Raw genomic sequence first — 16,138 nt, 5'->3', positions numbered from 1 at the left:
ACTCCTTTAACTGGATGAAAGATCAAAGGTTGATTTTGCTCTTTCTCGTCCACTTAATTAATGGTTTGCCCTCTGGCTAACTCCAGGTATCACTGAAGAAGTTATAAAATTTTCAGAAAATTCCTTGAATACTCTTTAAATTTCAACCACTAGACCTATCCTGTTTGACTTTTAATACAGAATAAGAAAATGTACAAAAACTTTTGCATCTAAATAAAGCAGGGAAATCCCTCTCCTTGAGGACAGCAGAACTGTCATCTGAGTACACCTATGCAATGTCCATCCTTTTGGTGATGACAGACATGTTTCAAAATACTTCCGTTAGTATGGCCATACTTCTTAGCTACACTCAGCTTATAAATCTTTTGCTGGATTTCTTTTTTCTTTTCTCTCCCTGCACCCTTTTTGTCAACATTCTGTCCATCTTCTGACTGTAATGTGTGGTTCAACCAGGTTGACTGGAGCTTGATCTAACACTTCACTAAAGAGTAAATGGTTTCAGTATGAGAATGATGTGTTTTGAAACCCACACAGAGGAGTGTAATTACTAAAGAGCCAAGGATTCTCATAAGTTAGGGTCACCTGTAAGAGGGACTGTAGCAACAGCACTAGAGTCAGGTTCCAGTGGACAGAGTTATTTTCATATTAGCCATGTTCAACACAGATGGTGAAACCCTGATGCTTTCTACCAAGCCTCATGGCCCAGCTCCTCCCAAGAGACCTTGTAGGCACTAGGCCGGAAAAGATTGAGGGAAGCTATATTGGCACACAGATGGTGTAAAGAAGGGAAAAAAATTGATAAAGATATGGCAGCTTACAATGCAAAGATACCCAAGAAAAAGTGGACTCTGGCATTTAGATCAGTTGGAGTTTTCAGGGTTTGCTGATTCAGAACTATGTATTTGGTTAGCATTGCAGAACTTAAGTGTTATTACCTAAGAGAATAGAATTGCTTGATTTGTACAATAAGGTCTATTTACATAAACATTAATATCTTTTAGAAATCTAGTAAAGGTACCTTTTAAATTTTTATTTATTTATTTTTATTAAAGATTTTATTTATGTGTTTGTTAGAGAGAGAGAATGCACACAGGTAGGGGGAGTGGTGGGCAGAGAGAGAGAGGCTGGGATCCCAGAGGGGACCCTGGGATCATGATGTGAGCCAAAGGCAGATGCTTAACCAACTGAGCTACACCCAGCTGCCCCTAAAGAATAGACTTTAAATAAACATCATCTCTACAAGATGAGCAACTGTGTTCTGCTAAGGCTAAGTACAGATATGTACAGATCTTCTCTCAACTTCCATGATTTTTGCTAAACTCTAGGACTCTCAACATACCGGTGAGCTCTCGGGATTTAGACTGAGTAGGAAATTTAAAGATTTCACTTTCTCCAAAAAGGTATGACAATATTATCTTTACAAACTACTAAAGAGTGGGCATTGGAAATTAATAACATTTGAGGGACTTCTCATCGCAAGTCCTCTAAGACAGCCTGTAAGCCTGATGTCAGATGTGGCTGTGGAAGACCAGGGGTCATTTCATCTGGAGGTTACAGAAAGTAAGTTGGCAACTCTGGGGAGTTTATCACCCCAGCAATGACAGGTTTTTAAGTGATTTGCTCATGCCATTCCCCTGAGAGACCTTGAATTTGACCCTGGGCACAGCACATGGCACCTGTCTGCCATGCCCAGCTTCAAAGCTACTTGGTTGCATAATTAGAAACAAGTAAAAAACAAACAAACTGTTCCAAATAAGAAAGTTGTGGAGTTATTCTGGTCCTAGTGAAAATAAAAACAGGACTACTAAAATGGATCCAAACACTAACTTACCTGTGTTAAGTGTAGGGCATTATTTTAACCTCATTTTTAAAAAACTTAATTGAGATAAAATACACAACAAAATTTACCATCTTAACCATTTTTAAGTGTGCAGTTCAGTAGTGTTAAGTATATTCACACTGTTGTACAGTCAATCTCCAGATTTTTTTTTCATCTTGTAAAAACTGAGACTCTGTACCCATCAAACCACCAGCCCTGCCTGAGGCTCTGTACTCAGCACAGAATCTTCTTGTCCCTCTCCCTCCCGTCTTGCTCTCTCTCTTTCCCTCAAGTAAATACAAATCTTTTTAAAAAGGCACTTTTGGGATGCCTGGGTGGCTCTGTTGGTTAAGCATCTGCCTTCAGCTCAGGTCATGATCCCAGGGTCCTGGGATCGAATCCACCATCAGACTCCTTGCTCAGTGGGCAGCCTCCTTCTCCCTCTCCCTCTGCTGTGCTCTATCTCTCTCTCAAATAAATTAATACAATCACTTTTTTGAAAGTCTATTCTTAAAAATTGTTGGACCCTTGGACAGTTGGACTTACTGGGAGTCAAATAGGAAGGGAATGTTATAAGAAAACAAGGCTTAAATTACAAGAGGGTTTGACAGTGAGTGATTGTGAAGAAAGCACATCCTATCAACAGAATAAAGGTCCTCAGTGACAAGGTTTTTCTCTCACAATGAATCAGTTGTGTAGAAACTGAGTTATGTGTGTTATGCATCCAAAACCTCAATGACAGAGTCAAAGGAGACATTTTTTATGAAGAGTATCAGGAACTTAATATATTTTATGTCAAGTATATGTAACTGTAATGATCTAGAAAATTCTGTAGAGAAATCAATATACACTGCATGCCTTTGTATTGCCACGTGGTTGAGAGGAAAAGGCATTTTGGAGACCCCATTTATTTTAAGTAACTATACGTACTAAGTTGCCTGGACAAACACCAGCTCTTTGCTTTGTGCTGGATATTTCCATATGGTAAGAGAAGTTCTAGGCAGAACTGAGGAAGGCAGACATTGATTTGAGACTTAAATACGACAGTTAGGACTCTCTTTATAATGTCTCCCTAGGTAATCCTTAAGATATGCATTTATTTAAACCTTTCACTTACTAGCTGTATGACCTTGGGCAAGTTACTTAACCTCTGTGATTCTTACTATGCTCATCTTTTAAAGGTGATCATAGACTTAACGATAGAATTAAATGAGATGTTTACAAAAGTAGAAGATAGTAAATGATTGATAAATATTGGGAAAAACTAACTGTGAATACTTGGAAAAGAAGTGACCGCTCTAATCCATCCATCTACGGACTTTATGAGAGCGCTCTAAAATGAATAGGCAACTTCAAGAATTCTCCATTTCCTTATTCTGGGAGGCATTCAGGCAAACCAGAGTGAGGCCCACCCTAACACATTAGAATCAAATGGGGACAGTTTTTAGAAATGTGATGCTCTAGCTGCCTTCGGCTCAGGTCATGATCCCAGCGTCCTGGGATCGAGTCCCACATCGGGCTCCTTGCTCGGCAGGGAGCCTGCTTCTCCCTCTGCCTCTGCCTGCCATTCTGTCTGCCTGTGCTTGCTCTCTGCCCCCCTCTCTCTCTGATAAATAAATAAAATCTTAAAAAAAAAAAAAAAAAAAAAAGAAAGAAATGTGATGCTCTAGACTCAGCCCAAGGTTCTGACTGAACTGTTCTTGCATGAAGCCTGGGCAAATGTATTTTTTTCAAGCTCTCCATGTGAGTCTAACAGGCACATAGCACTGAGAACCCCTGAACTAGGTGACTTAGAGGTTGTTTATGAGACCGAGGTATAACAGGTAGCATCTGAGAAGACCAGGCCTAGGCCCTTTCAAATCTAGAGTCCCATTAGATCTCCAGATCTAGAATTTCAGATCAAGAGGCCCATGAGATGTCCAGGTCTAGAATCTTATGATATTTCCTGGTCTAGAATTTCAGATCTAGAGTCCCATAAGATTTCCTGGTCTAGAATTCCAGATCTAGAATCCCATGACTTTTCTAGGAACACATCAACACGTATCTGCCTTACTTTAGTCCTTGGGCAGCAAAAACTTTCCTAGGAGCTCCTAGGGTTATTAACCCAGGCCTAGATTGCCATTCTTGGCTTGGACTCTAAGGAGCATTTCAAATTTTGAATGCCCATAGATTCTTATTTCCTAGGAGAGAGAATCAGTCTGAGTTATAATGTGCTCACTGAGAGAGTGTAAACATTTGAAGGAGGCATTTAGAGGAGAGTAAAATTCATTCAAGATTCTACCTGATTTTTAAGTTCTGGGGGAAAACTAAACCTGTACACATATATGTGTGGCATTTCCCCAAGGTTTGAACAATGATTTCCACCATTACCAAGCTTTAAGTAGCTTGTCTGCCTCTAATTCCAAATACCATTCCAATTTGGCATCTGAAAGCAGCCATATTTAAGAACTTAGGGAGGAAGTGAGCAGACACAACTGAACTGATAAGAACAGAAGTGAAATAGGGTCTGACTCCCAAGGACCTGAAAGCTGATGGAGAGCTAGATTAATAAGCAGAAACATTTTACCATGAACATCAGTGGAAGTTACAGTTTTGAGGGAGAAATTATGCCATAGTCAAGGCTGCATGCCTGGTAATTGATCCTGAGTTTAAGTTTTAAATAAGTTTTTAAGTTTTAATGTTTAAGTTTCGACTTTAGCCCCTTTGGAAGAAGATAAGGAAGATACACCACAACCAGAAAACATTACTATGGGGTTATTTATGCATGATAAGTGAACAAAGACTAATTTCTGTCTTAGCACCATGGTAAATAGGGAAATATCTACTTTGGTATGTTTTCTCAACAGTGCTGTGGTGGTTATTTTGTTCTATTATTTTGGCATGGATTGTTTCTTTTATACTTTTTCATTTTGTGGTTGTGTGTTTTTCAATTTTTAAAGACTTTTATTTATTTATTTGAGAGAGAGTGAGAAAGAGCATGGGTGGGGCAGGAGAGGGAGAAGCAGACTCCCCTCTGAGCAGGAAGCCCAACTCAGGGCTTGATCCCAAAACCCCAGGATCATGACCTGAACTGAAGGCAGATGCTTGGCCAACTGAGCTACCCAGGCATCCCTCACTTTGTGTTTTTTAAAAAGTGAAGATAGTCATTACTGCATGAAACCATTAGTGTAGTATGAAGTTAGGAGCTATATGTATAGTGTGAGGACTCTCAGCCTCCTTGCTAACTGTGTGACTTTGGACAAATTACTTTATCACCCTGTGCCTCAATTTCCTCATCTGTGAAATGGGAATTCACAAAGGAGTCCTACATCATAGGGGTGTGGTGAAAATTAAATGAATTAATACATGTAAAGTGTTCAGAACAGAGCCTGGCAGATAACAAATGCTCAATACATGCTAGCTATTATTACAACAGGAACAGCACATAGACGTTTTCATCAAATTAGTTCAAATTAATATACAATAATATTTCCTTCCAATCAATACCACTTTAAAAATACCAGAATATAGTTTTGCCAACAAACAAGATGTGGAATCCAGGATCACAACCAATTGCCAGTGAGCAACTGTCGTGTCTTTAGACAACTGACTTATCTTCCTTGTCTCTAATTTTCCCTCCTTTACAATGCATGTAATTCAGCCTTTGTACCCCTGATGGGAAAAGGAAGCACCTAAGGGAAAACACACATGTAATCAAACAAAATTAACAAAAGCAATTATCTATAAAGTGCATTTGGCCTCTAAGAAAAAATGCCCCTTGAATTCTGTCCTTTCTCTTGAAACCATTTCTTTTTTCTTCCTCTGCCTTCTATATGCTCTGCCTGCCCTCCATCCACTCCTCTCTGCTGCCTTAGGAACCTGCTTTGCTAAAGTCCTGAGACCGCCAGGATCAGGGACGAACCTAGGAGAGCGATCTTTCCCCATCTGGGCCCTAGATGTCCTGCATCTAAACCCGTGGACTCTCTATTGGAGCAAAGTGAAAAGTATTCATTGAGGTTGAAAAAAAAAGAAGATTTTTAAAACCTGGTAACATCTATTAATAGTTCAACTTTTTAAAAATGTCTTATTTTTGTTTTGTTTTGTTTTTATTTAGTGAATTTTTCATTGTCAATGCTAAATCCAGGCAGAATTCTGGAAGAAGAAATGACTAGGTAATTGGCTAATACGTACATATATATATATGTAGGTATTCTATATATAAATATACATTTATATATATAAATATGATATACTTTTAAAAATGTTTTATTTGAGAATAATTGCAAACTTTCAGAGAAATAAGAATATACAAAGAGCCTCTGTATAGTCTTTACATTTTATTATATTCTTTGACCTATTGTTATCATTGATTTTTTAATGATTTATTTATTTTAGAGGGAGAGAGAGAGCAGGAGTGGGGTAGGGACAGAGGGAGAGAGAGAATCTCAAGCAGACTCCCTGCTGAGAGTGGAGCTCTAGTCCAGGACCCCGAGATCATGACCTGAGCCAAAAATCATGAGTCAGCAGCTTAACTGACCGAACCACCCGGCACCCCCTGGCCGGTTGTTATCGTTATACCCAGTCCCCTCACCGCCACCATCTGACGTAACTTGCATACATCATCGTGGCCCCTTCCTCATAAATACTTCAGTGTGCTTTCTAAGCATAGGATACTCTCTTCATAACCATAGCACAATTATCAATGTCGGCGAATTTAATACTGATACAATACTTTGATCTAATCTATCATTTGTATTCCAGTTTTGTCAGCTGATCCAATAATGTCCTTTATGGCATTTTTCCCTTCCGTCAGCCTTCTTTTTTTTTTTTTTTTTTTTAAGATTTTATTTATTTGACAGAGAGATCACAAGTAGGTGGAGAGACAGGCAGAGAGAGAGAGGAGGAAGCAGGCTCCCCGCCAAGCAGAGCCCCATGTGGGGCTTGATTCCAGGACCCTGAGACCATGACCCAAGCTGAAGGCAGAGGCTTAACCCACTGAGCCACCCAGATGGCCCCCTTTGTTCTTCTTAAGAGAAATCTCAAAAGCCTGTGCCATAATGTTTGTATGCTTACTTATCAATTAATCCTGCTGATTTAAATGAGCTCCATCCATATGCTACTGCAGGCCTGAAAGGCTTCTTTCTGGAAACAGTTTGTAAAATTATATAAGAAGTATCTTTGAGAGTATCAAAACTGAATTTGTTCTTTTTTTAAAATTCTATTTATTTGAGAGAGAGAGAGCGAGCATGATCAGGGCAGAGGGCATAGGGAGAGGGAGAAGTCGACTCTCTACGGAGCAGGGAGCCCGCTGTGGGGCTCGATCCCAGGACCCTGGGATCATGACCTGAGCTGAAGGGAAATACTTAACCAACTGAGCCACCCAGGCACCCCAAATTTGTTCTTTTTAATGATACTAACTTTCCTCTAACTTAGTTAAGACTTCGCTCAGGGGCGCCTGGGTGGCTCAGTGGGTTAGGCCTCTGCCTTCGGCTCAGGTCATGATCCCAGGGGACTGGGACCGAGTCCCACATTGGGCTCTCTGCTCAGCAGGGAGCCTGCTTCTCCTCATCTCTCTCTCTGTCTGTCTCTCTGCCTATTTGTGATCTCTCTCTGTCAGATAAATAAATAAAATCTTAAAAAAAAAAAAAAAAGACTTCGCTCAAAGTTAGTTTGAATTTATGTTTTTGGCGTACTATTAAAAAATATTTTTGAATTATGCCAGAGAGCAAGAGGGTTTTCTGTTTTGTGTGTTTGTGTGTGTATGTTTGTGTTTTGTTTTGTTTTGTTCTTTTGGCGAGGGGGGGGTGTCTTTCTGTAAACAATGCAAGAACACTTATATTAAGAACCATTTCACATGCTCAATCTGGTTATTCCTATACCTATGGTATGTGAATAGTAGTGAACTTTTTCAATACAATAAGATATGCAAGTCTGGAATCTTAATTATGAAAGAAGAATCACATCATATCTACAAATTGTCAATATCAGTTTTAAGATGATCCATTAATACCATTATTTTTTGTAATTAAGCCCCAAATGTTTCTGTTTTCTGGCAATTCAAGTGAACAGATTTTCTGTCATCCTCTTATAGTTTAAGAAAGAGAAGAGAAAAAAATTTCATGTGTATTTGTTATGATGTCCTACACAATCTATATGATTTTGATAAACTGAATCCCCAGTTCTGAAGATTTTCCTGAAAAAGATGAGTAAATTAAATAGTATTTAAAAGAAACTTCCTAATTATTTTTCAGGTATGCATACTATTACTCAGGGCTAGGTGCTGGAGTTCTTGTCGCTGCCTATGTACAAGTTTCATTTTGGACTCTGGCAGCCGGCCGACAGATCAGGAAAATCAGACAGGAGTTTTTTCACGCTGTTCTACGACAAGAAATAGGCTGGTTTGATATCAACGATACCACTGAACTCAATACACGGTTAACAGAGTAAGTGTATTGTTTATGTCACACTTTCATAATGAAATTAACCACTAACTATGTGAAAATGTGCCATGGTTAGATTTTAAACTTAAAAAATTACTAGATGAAACATTTGGATACGTACTGGGAATAGATCACCTAACAGCCGTTTCTAGCATCTGTAGCTTATGCCCCCGTGTGTTTTCCTTATCAGTTTGTTCTCCTCAGTGATTTAGTAGGTTAATTTGAAGACTGGGCTCACATCTTATATTTGTTTCTCTCTCTGTGGAGCTTGCTACAGGGCCTGGCAGATGTTATGCATTCAGTTAAGACGGTTGAATGAATGAGTAGATGTGTGAATGAAGTCACAGCGAGGCTTGTCTTCGTAATTGTTGGCTCTTCACTTATTCGACAAATACCTGAGGGCCTATTACATGCCACGCACTCTTCTAGATGTTTATGATATACCAGTGAACAAGACAAAGATCTCTGCCCTCCTGTTGCTTACTTTCCAGCAGGGGGAGATAGATGGCAAACTTTGCCTTACTGGGATTCCTGGCAAAAGAGTCCTGAGCAAATGAAGTAAAAAAAGAACAGGCAAAGTTCTTTTATTAGGACCTGGTTGGCCTCACTACAGACTTCAGCTTTGCCTCCTAGTAAAATGGGCAGCCATTGGGAGTTTTGATCTGAGGAGGAACACGCTGAGACTTCCATTTTCAAAGGATCCCGCTGGCTACTGTGTTGAGAAGGGAGTGGGTTGAGGGTAGGGCAGAGGGTAGAAGCAAGTAGGCCTTCCTTATTAGTGTTGCTATGCCCTTCCTGAACCCTGCTTTTAAACACATGGATTCATACGTGCAGAATGCTAGTGTTTCTCGAATGGGATTAACTAGTTTAATAGCATCAACTTTAATGATACAAACTTCTTAGAGGCATGAACTGAACCTGAATTTCTTCCTTTGTGCAGTATTTAGGTGGGGAAAAATCTCATTCAAGAGGCTAAGACTGTGAACGAGGCTTGCCGTAGTGTGAACGAGATTTACCTATGTGTTTGTCAGATGTCTGCTTCAGCCCTCTGATTGAAGACCTCCTGCCTGTAACCACTTAGGTGTGATCTTTTTTAGTGACATCTCCAAAATCAGTGAAGGAATTGGTGACAAGGTTGGAATGTTCTTTCAAGCAGTAGCCACGTTTTTTGCAGGATTCATAGTAGGATTCGTTAGAGGATGGAAGCTTACCCTTGTGATAATGGCCATCAGCCCTATCCTGGGACTCTCTGCAGCTGTCTGGGCCAAGGTGTGTGAAACGGGGGCATTTCCCTGTGTGTTAGCCCACACTTCAATAGTTATTTTTTAACGTGCAGGGTTCGGGTTCTTGTAGTTGTCCATATCTGTGTGACATGTCAGTTGAAACCACATTTAAAAGCATTCTGTTAATGCCATAATAAAGAAATTCATTTTTAATGTGATTTTAAAGGTCAGTTATTATCTCAATTATGGATTTTTTGCACTGCTATTATTTGTTCAGGTAAATCTGCTGACATAGTAGTTTAAACTGCTTAAATGGTTATGTTCCTATTTAAGGAAACACAATTTTAAAACCTAACATTCTACCAAACCATTGCATGAATGTTTTTTTTTTTTTTAAATGAAGTTTGGATTTATTTTATTTATTTTTAACTGTTATCTCTGACAGGTGGCACTCTGCCAACTTGGCCATGCCACAAAAATGTTTGTTAACCTGTTCTACTTCAGACAACACTGCAGAGTTGAGAAATGTTACTGGCCATTTTGCTCTTTTGGAGGTTGATGAACTGCTTAGTGACTTACTTGTAACTCTTTTATTTTGATCATTCCTTTACCTGTCTCTCGCAATACCTTGTTTAGTCATCATATTATAAAGCAGAATGCCCATGAGTAGATCTGGAGGCATTGTTCCCATAGTACTTAAAATCATGATATGATAAAGAATAGTGACTTTCCAAAGCAGTAAGATTTTATTTTAGTTCATTTTGCAATTAGCAGAGAAAAAAAACACAGCAGATGTGGAACTTGACGTTATTCCTCAAGGCACTATTAGAGAATTATATGTGGATTTTCTGTTCCTGACTGCTCTCGGGGAGCGTACCACCAGGGGGGATCAGATCTAGCCTTTATAGGGGGTGGAAGGAGTCCCAGGGTCTGGGACACGTACTGTTGTTCACTTCATGACTTCAGTGTCTGGAAAGGGAAAGGGTTTGGGAAGAAAAAGCAAGTTAAAGAGTTGACCAGACTGCCTTTTAACTTTTCTCCCCATTCGAAAGTCATGAATGTTTCTCCTCCTATCTCCCCGTATCCAGATACTCTCGGCATTTAGTGACAGAGAGCTAGCCGCATATGCCAAAGCGGGCGCCGTGGCAGAAGAGGCTCTGGGGGCCATCAGGACCGTGATAGCCTTTGGAGGCCAGAACAAAGAGCTGGAGAGGTCAGGAAGGTTCTTTGTCCACTAGATCAAAGAACCCATCTTTGCATCTTGTTACTCATCTTTTGTTGTGTGTGTCTATTACTTGCCTTGCCTCAGTATTAACCCCTCCCGCCCCCAATATAGGGACACTTTCCTGATGTCTGGAGTTTAATGTCAGCCTCTAAAGCAGGGTTCTTACTCTTTTTATGTTCCATGGACTCCATTGGCAGTCTGATGAAGCCTACGGACCCTTCCTTAGAACAGTAATTTTAAATGCACAAGACAAAACACAGAGGATTACGAAAGAAACCAATTATAGTAAAGTACAGTTTTCAAAATATTTTTTAAACTGTGATACAGTAGATATCTGCCTTTGCTGTTAGCATATTAAATAATAAGAGCGAACTCTGGGTTCAGTAACTAGTGTAACTCTGAAGTAGAAGTGCAGGTGAAAGATACTTCAAGATACTTGTTTCAAGTGTAGCATGATCTAAAAATGATCCAAGGTCTCTATTGGCAACAAAGGCATGGTTACTGCTAATTCTGCAGTGGTTTGTTGCCTCTGCTAAGAATCCAAGGAAATGCTATCTTTCAGGTACAAGTTCGTGAAAATAATGATATAATTGTTTCCACCTTTGAATTCCTTGACCATGGATCCCAGGCCACGTAGCCCTGCTCTACAGGAACCTGATAGCCAAAACCCAAAATGCCCAAACAAAGCCCGCAGAAAAGGCAAGTCTGCTTTTCTTTAATGCCCCCAACCAGTTTCCTTTAGCTAGCATGCCCCAGTACAGTCAAAGTATGATTCGGCATCAAGTATTCTCTCTTGCCATCCTGCCGGACTCCTGATACCCACAACTTTTTGCAAGAGAAATTCTCTGGAAATTCTTCCTCCTCAGAAGCCAAGTTGCCCCCAGTTTCCTCCATTTTCTTTTCCTCTTTTCCTTTTCCTGAAGCCCTCTTCACAAGCGCCATGTTCCGGTTCTCTAATCTCTTCCTTTTTCTCTCTCGCTGCTGCTTCCTGCACACAGTAGCCCCCACAGAGCACACTAACCCTCCCTGGGACCTCAGGATGGGAGTGTAATCAGTACCGCTCCATTAGCCGCAGTAAGCAAGCCGCCTCAGCGAAGGTAATTACAGCATGTCCTCCACTGTCACCGGAGCCTGGTGTCACACGGGGGCTGACCTGAATCTCCCTGGGCCTTGGGGCCCCGCCACAGGGGACTAATCACAGGGCTGGAGGCGGCCTGCCACGGGCTTCCCAGGGACACAGATCTGCGGAAAGAAAGCAGTGCCCTGAGCTGGGCAGGGCACACTGAAAAGTCAGCTGCTTTGAGTAATCAAACACAGAAACTTTTTGGTGGCAATGGCATTTAAAAAAAAACAACAACAACAAACATCTAATGAATCTTCAACATCTCATTTGGTTAAACTAAAAAGAGAAGTGTTTGTTTTTGTTAGAAACACACTATTTTATATGATATTTCCCCAGTCTCATTTTATAGACATGTATTTTTTTCCTAATTTTAGGCAGCCAGAATTAAGTTTTACACACTTTCTGTACCTAGCATGGAAAGGTAGATTTAGTTTAAACTGATGGAAACAAAAATCGTAATTTATCAGACCCACTGTAGACATTTATATCTTTGTATCAAATCCTGGAAGCCAGAAATATGAATTTTAATTACTACTCAGAAATGTAATATTATGTGCACTATTCAGGGAGAGATTAAATACTAAAACAACAGTAGGAATAATAAGAGGAATAAGAATCACCAGGTTTTGCCTGGTGTGCCCGCACTGTGGTAACTACTCTCCAGAATTCTCTCTCAGTATCAGAATGATCTTGCAAGGTAGGCATTATTAACTCCATTTTATAGATAATGTAACTAAAATCTAGAAAAACCGAGTAAGAACCCCATACAAAGTGACCACTTTAGAACCTTGCGCCCTGGCTTGACAGTGGAAGATCAGTCTGACCAAAAAACAAAACAAAACTAACCAACAACAACAACAACAACAACAACAACAACAAAACAAAACAGAAAAAAAAGTAGGCCAAAGTTTAACACAAGAATGTGTGAAATTCCGGTGCTCACCCAATGGGGCAATAGAAGAAGTCTTTTCTCTTCTTTAGAGAAGAGAAATTGAGCAGTGTAAAGAATCTGTTGTAATCATCCTGAAACATATGTAAGTTTTAGAGCCGTTCTCATTTGGTTTGGTTTCTCTTCTCCTACCTGAACCTCGGCTCGTGATGCTGGCCAGGAAAGTGATGGCTAAAGCTCTCCCATATCCCAGGAGAGGAGTTCAATCCTGGAACAGCTACAGGAACCCTGGTTAGACTGTGAGGGACCAAAGGAGATGAGTCCAGGCCAGTAAAGAGAAGGCTCAGATAGGTTCTAGTCCTGGCTGATCCTGAATTGGTTTGATTGCCAGGAAGCTGGGTTTCAGTAGGGTCTCTTACTTGGTTGGCTCTGTTCCTTAAACCTCCAACTACGTAGGAGGCAAATATGGCTCTGATTATAGATTGTTTTCTTGCTACAACATCTTCCCCTCATTTTCTGGTAGGTATGAGAAACATCTAGAAAATGCCAAAAGGATTGGAATTAAAAAAGCTATTTCAGCAAACATCTCCATGGGCATAGCTTTCCTGTTAATATATGCGTCATACGCGCTGGCCTTCTGGTACGGATCCACTTTGGTTATATCCAAAGAATATACTATTGGAAATGCAATGACAGTAAGTAGTTTTCCTAGTATTTATAAGAAACCAAAAATACTGTTTATCCCTCTACCTTGTGTTTTCTTTCATACTCCTCCTTTTCAAAGAATGAGCCTGATTATAGGCTTTTTTCTTTTGGGGAATCTTTGCTCTGTCCCGTGGGCAGACCTGGCCTTCTAGAATACTCAAGACATAATTATGAGTTGAGGGCAGAAAAGTAGCATGTGGATGGACTACTTGGAAGCTTTACAGCATATAAAAGAAAGTAAAAATTGAATGGATTTATGAATGAACAAATATGGATTGGAGGCATCCTCTTTCTGCCATTGAGTTTCATAATATAAGAAAGTTAACATTATTATAGATCAGTCGTAGTATGAGAGAACGCCAAGTTTATATAATATAAAACATCAGCTATCCAAAATATAAGATGGACATTTATTTTCTGTTTTTTTAGAATGAACATAGATTTTATGATTCAGAAAATGACATATACTAGTTATATGAAGGATTAGAATACAGAATTTTTAGAATTACGGATTACTTAGAATTTAATCATTCATACATAGTTAATGACAACTTTTGGTGTAGATCTCCTGCATCATTATATATATTTATTTTTTTCTTTGAAAACTGGAATTATATTATACATATCTTTTTATAACATTTTTTTAAAAAGGCTTATTTATGTTAGAGAGAGAGCGCACGCACAAGCAGGGAAAGGGGCAGAGGGAGAGGGAGAGGAAGAGAATCCTCAAGCAGACTCCCTGCTAAGTGCAGAGCTTGACATGGGGCTTGATCCCAGGACCCCAACGTCGTGACCTGAGCCAAAATCAAGAGTCAGCCACTTAACTGACTGAACTACCAAGCACCCCTACAAACCTTTTTTGTATAAACCAGCAATATTTTGTGACCATCTTTACATGTCAGTGATGATCCAAACAACATGTAACCATTCAAAGAGCAATCTTTTAAAACCTACAGTTTCCTGTGTTTCTTCTAAGCAGAGCATACTGATCCCAATTTGGCTCTTTGGTGATGAATGGGGACCATTAGGAAAATTAATCATCTCAAAATGTTTTTTGGAATGGTATCTTCAGATTCCATTAGGTGTTGAGGGCTATTTGCCGGATGAACTTTTGTAACTGTGGAGTGGATTTTTCCTTCCTTTTCTTTTTTGTGGGGGTTGATTTTTTTCTCATTTTGGCCTCCTTTCTGGTGGTCAGCTCGGAAGCTCTCCACCTTCTTCACTTCCTCATTTGCTAAATTTTGTAAAGAAGAAAGAAGAGAGAGAGAAAATCCTGACTCGTCTCTCTGGCCCAGTCTCTGCATTTGTACAATGTGGACAGTGACACCTCCCCAGCAGGGCTGGAGAGCAGAGCCATGGTGCTGAGAGCCCAGCCACACCCTCTGCACACCAGGACAAGAGTTCTGGTGCATGACCTTTATAACATCTACTTTGGTAGAGACCTTTCTTGCTTCCTTACTTGTTCTCATCTGTATTGCAGTCAGTAGATTAGATATTGGTAGGATATTTGAATTCGGGATTTGTGAAGTGTTTTTCACTGTGTTCAGAGCAAAGTCAAGCTAAATGTAGAAGTTTTGTCATGCCCAGAGAGAAAGTTATAATTTCTCTACATTTATGTTTTCTTCAGTTAAGTGTTGCTAATCATATGCATTCCTGAAGCTATATTCTTGGCTTTTCTCCAGTAAAAGGAAATGTGTTAATTTCTGTTTGCCATAGTATAGAATAATTGTGTTTAAAAGAATTATTAATCAGTGCACACAAGTGTGATTTAGTGATTTATGTGTGAACTATTACTTTTAATATAAAAAAGGTTATCAAAATATATATGTAAAATGCTTTTTTTTTTTAAGGGAAATTCCACGGGCCCCAAATCTACTGTGTTTCATCTTGAGAGTTTTGTATAATTCCATGCATAGGTAGAGAAAGTCCTAACAATTTGAATAACATTATTGATGGGCAATGTTTCCCTCTAGTGGCCATTGGCTTCAAAGTCAAGGAGCTAGGTCTGAAAAACCGTTCTGACTGTATTAAGTTCAGGAGAAGAACAACAGATAGTCTCACCAGCTAGACAAAGAAGGGTTTTTGAGGTTAAAGAAGCCTATTGTGCAAGGAAATGTTATATTAACATCATAAATGTTGCCCTTTTGCTAAAAATTATATTTAATGGGATAAACCTAAACTTAATCCTTAGTGTAGTAGGTGTTTCAGAGAGTCGTATTTGAGATAATAACGGGCAGCAGAATGGGGACTTGTAACTGTTCCCCATGTTCTTTCGCTCAGGTCTTTTTTTCAATCCTGGTTGGAGCCTTCAGCGTTGGGCAGGCTGCTCCATGCATTGACGCTTTTGCCAACGCAAGAGGAGCAGCCTACACGATCTTCAACATCATTGATAGTGTGAGTCATTTATTTTCTCCATGGCAAAAAATTCTTTGAGGCTCACATACTTAATTCTGCCTTTAGATGAAAAATCATGTGAAAATAAGGGACCTTTTCTTAGTAATGAATGGAACAAAGTGCCTCTTCTTAATGTTTCTAAAGGTTCATCTTGAAATGATAGAACACTGATCTCATTTTGGAAAAGAACCTTTGCACCAATGTGTGATTACTAAAGTCCAGAACAAAGATGTTTGCTTTTCTGAGTTTTTTCTTCTCTACTCTTGCATCTTTACCCACTGAGCCCCCCAGGTTCCCCCTGCTCTTGCATCTTGTAACTGGGCTAGGAATATTATGATTTC

General features: G+C 39.6%; 1 protein-coding gene across 5 annotated transcripts in view; it reads left to right on the top strand.

Annotated features, from left to right (window-relative positions):
- The window catches only part of ABCB4 (ATP binding cassette subfamily B member 4), a 65,203-nt gene that overhangs the window by 6,807 nt on the left and 42,258 nt on the right, over positions 1-16,138 (top strand). For 3 of the 5 annotated variants that reach the window (XM_059171003.1, XM_059171004.1, XM_059171002.1), the window contains exons 5-10: positions 5,913-5,970; positions 8,050-8,241; positions 9,336-9,507; positions 10,550-10,674; positions 13,222-13,393; positions 15,684-15,797. In XM_059171003.1, coding sequence (XP_059026986.1) covers positions 5,913-5,970; positions 8,050-8,241; positions 9,336-9,507; positions 10,550-10,674; positions 13,222-13,393; positions 15,684-15,797 — 833 coding nt within the window. Of the gene's footprint in view, positions 1-5,912; positions 5,971-8,049; positions 8,242-9,335; positions 9,508-10,549; positions 10,675-13,221; positions 13,394-15,683; positions 15,798-16,138 lie in introns of those variants that run through there. The other 2 variants (XM_059171006.1, XM_059171007.1) reach the window with 2 other exon arrangements.

This window comes from Mustela lutreola, chromosome 4 (assembly GCF_030435805.1).
Source record: "Mustela lutreola isolate mMusLut2 chromosome 4, mMusLut2.pri, whole genome shotgun sequence".
Classification (NCBI taxonomy): Eukaryota; Metazoa; Chordata; class Mammalia; order Carnivora; family Mustelidae; genus Mustela; species Mustela lutreola.
Note: the sequence above shows the minus strand (reverse complement) of the source record. Positions and strands in the feature narration are given on the sequence as shown.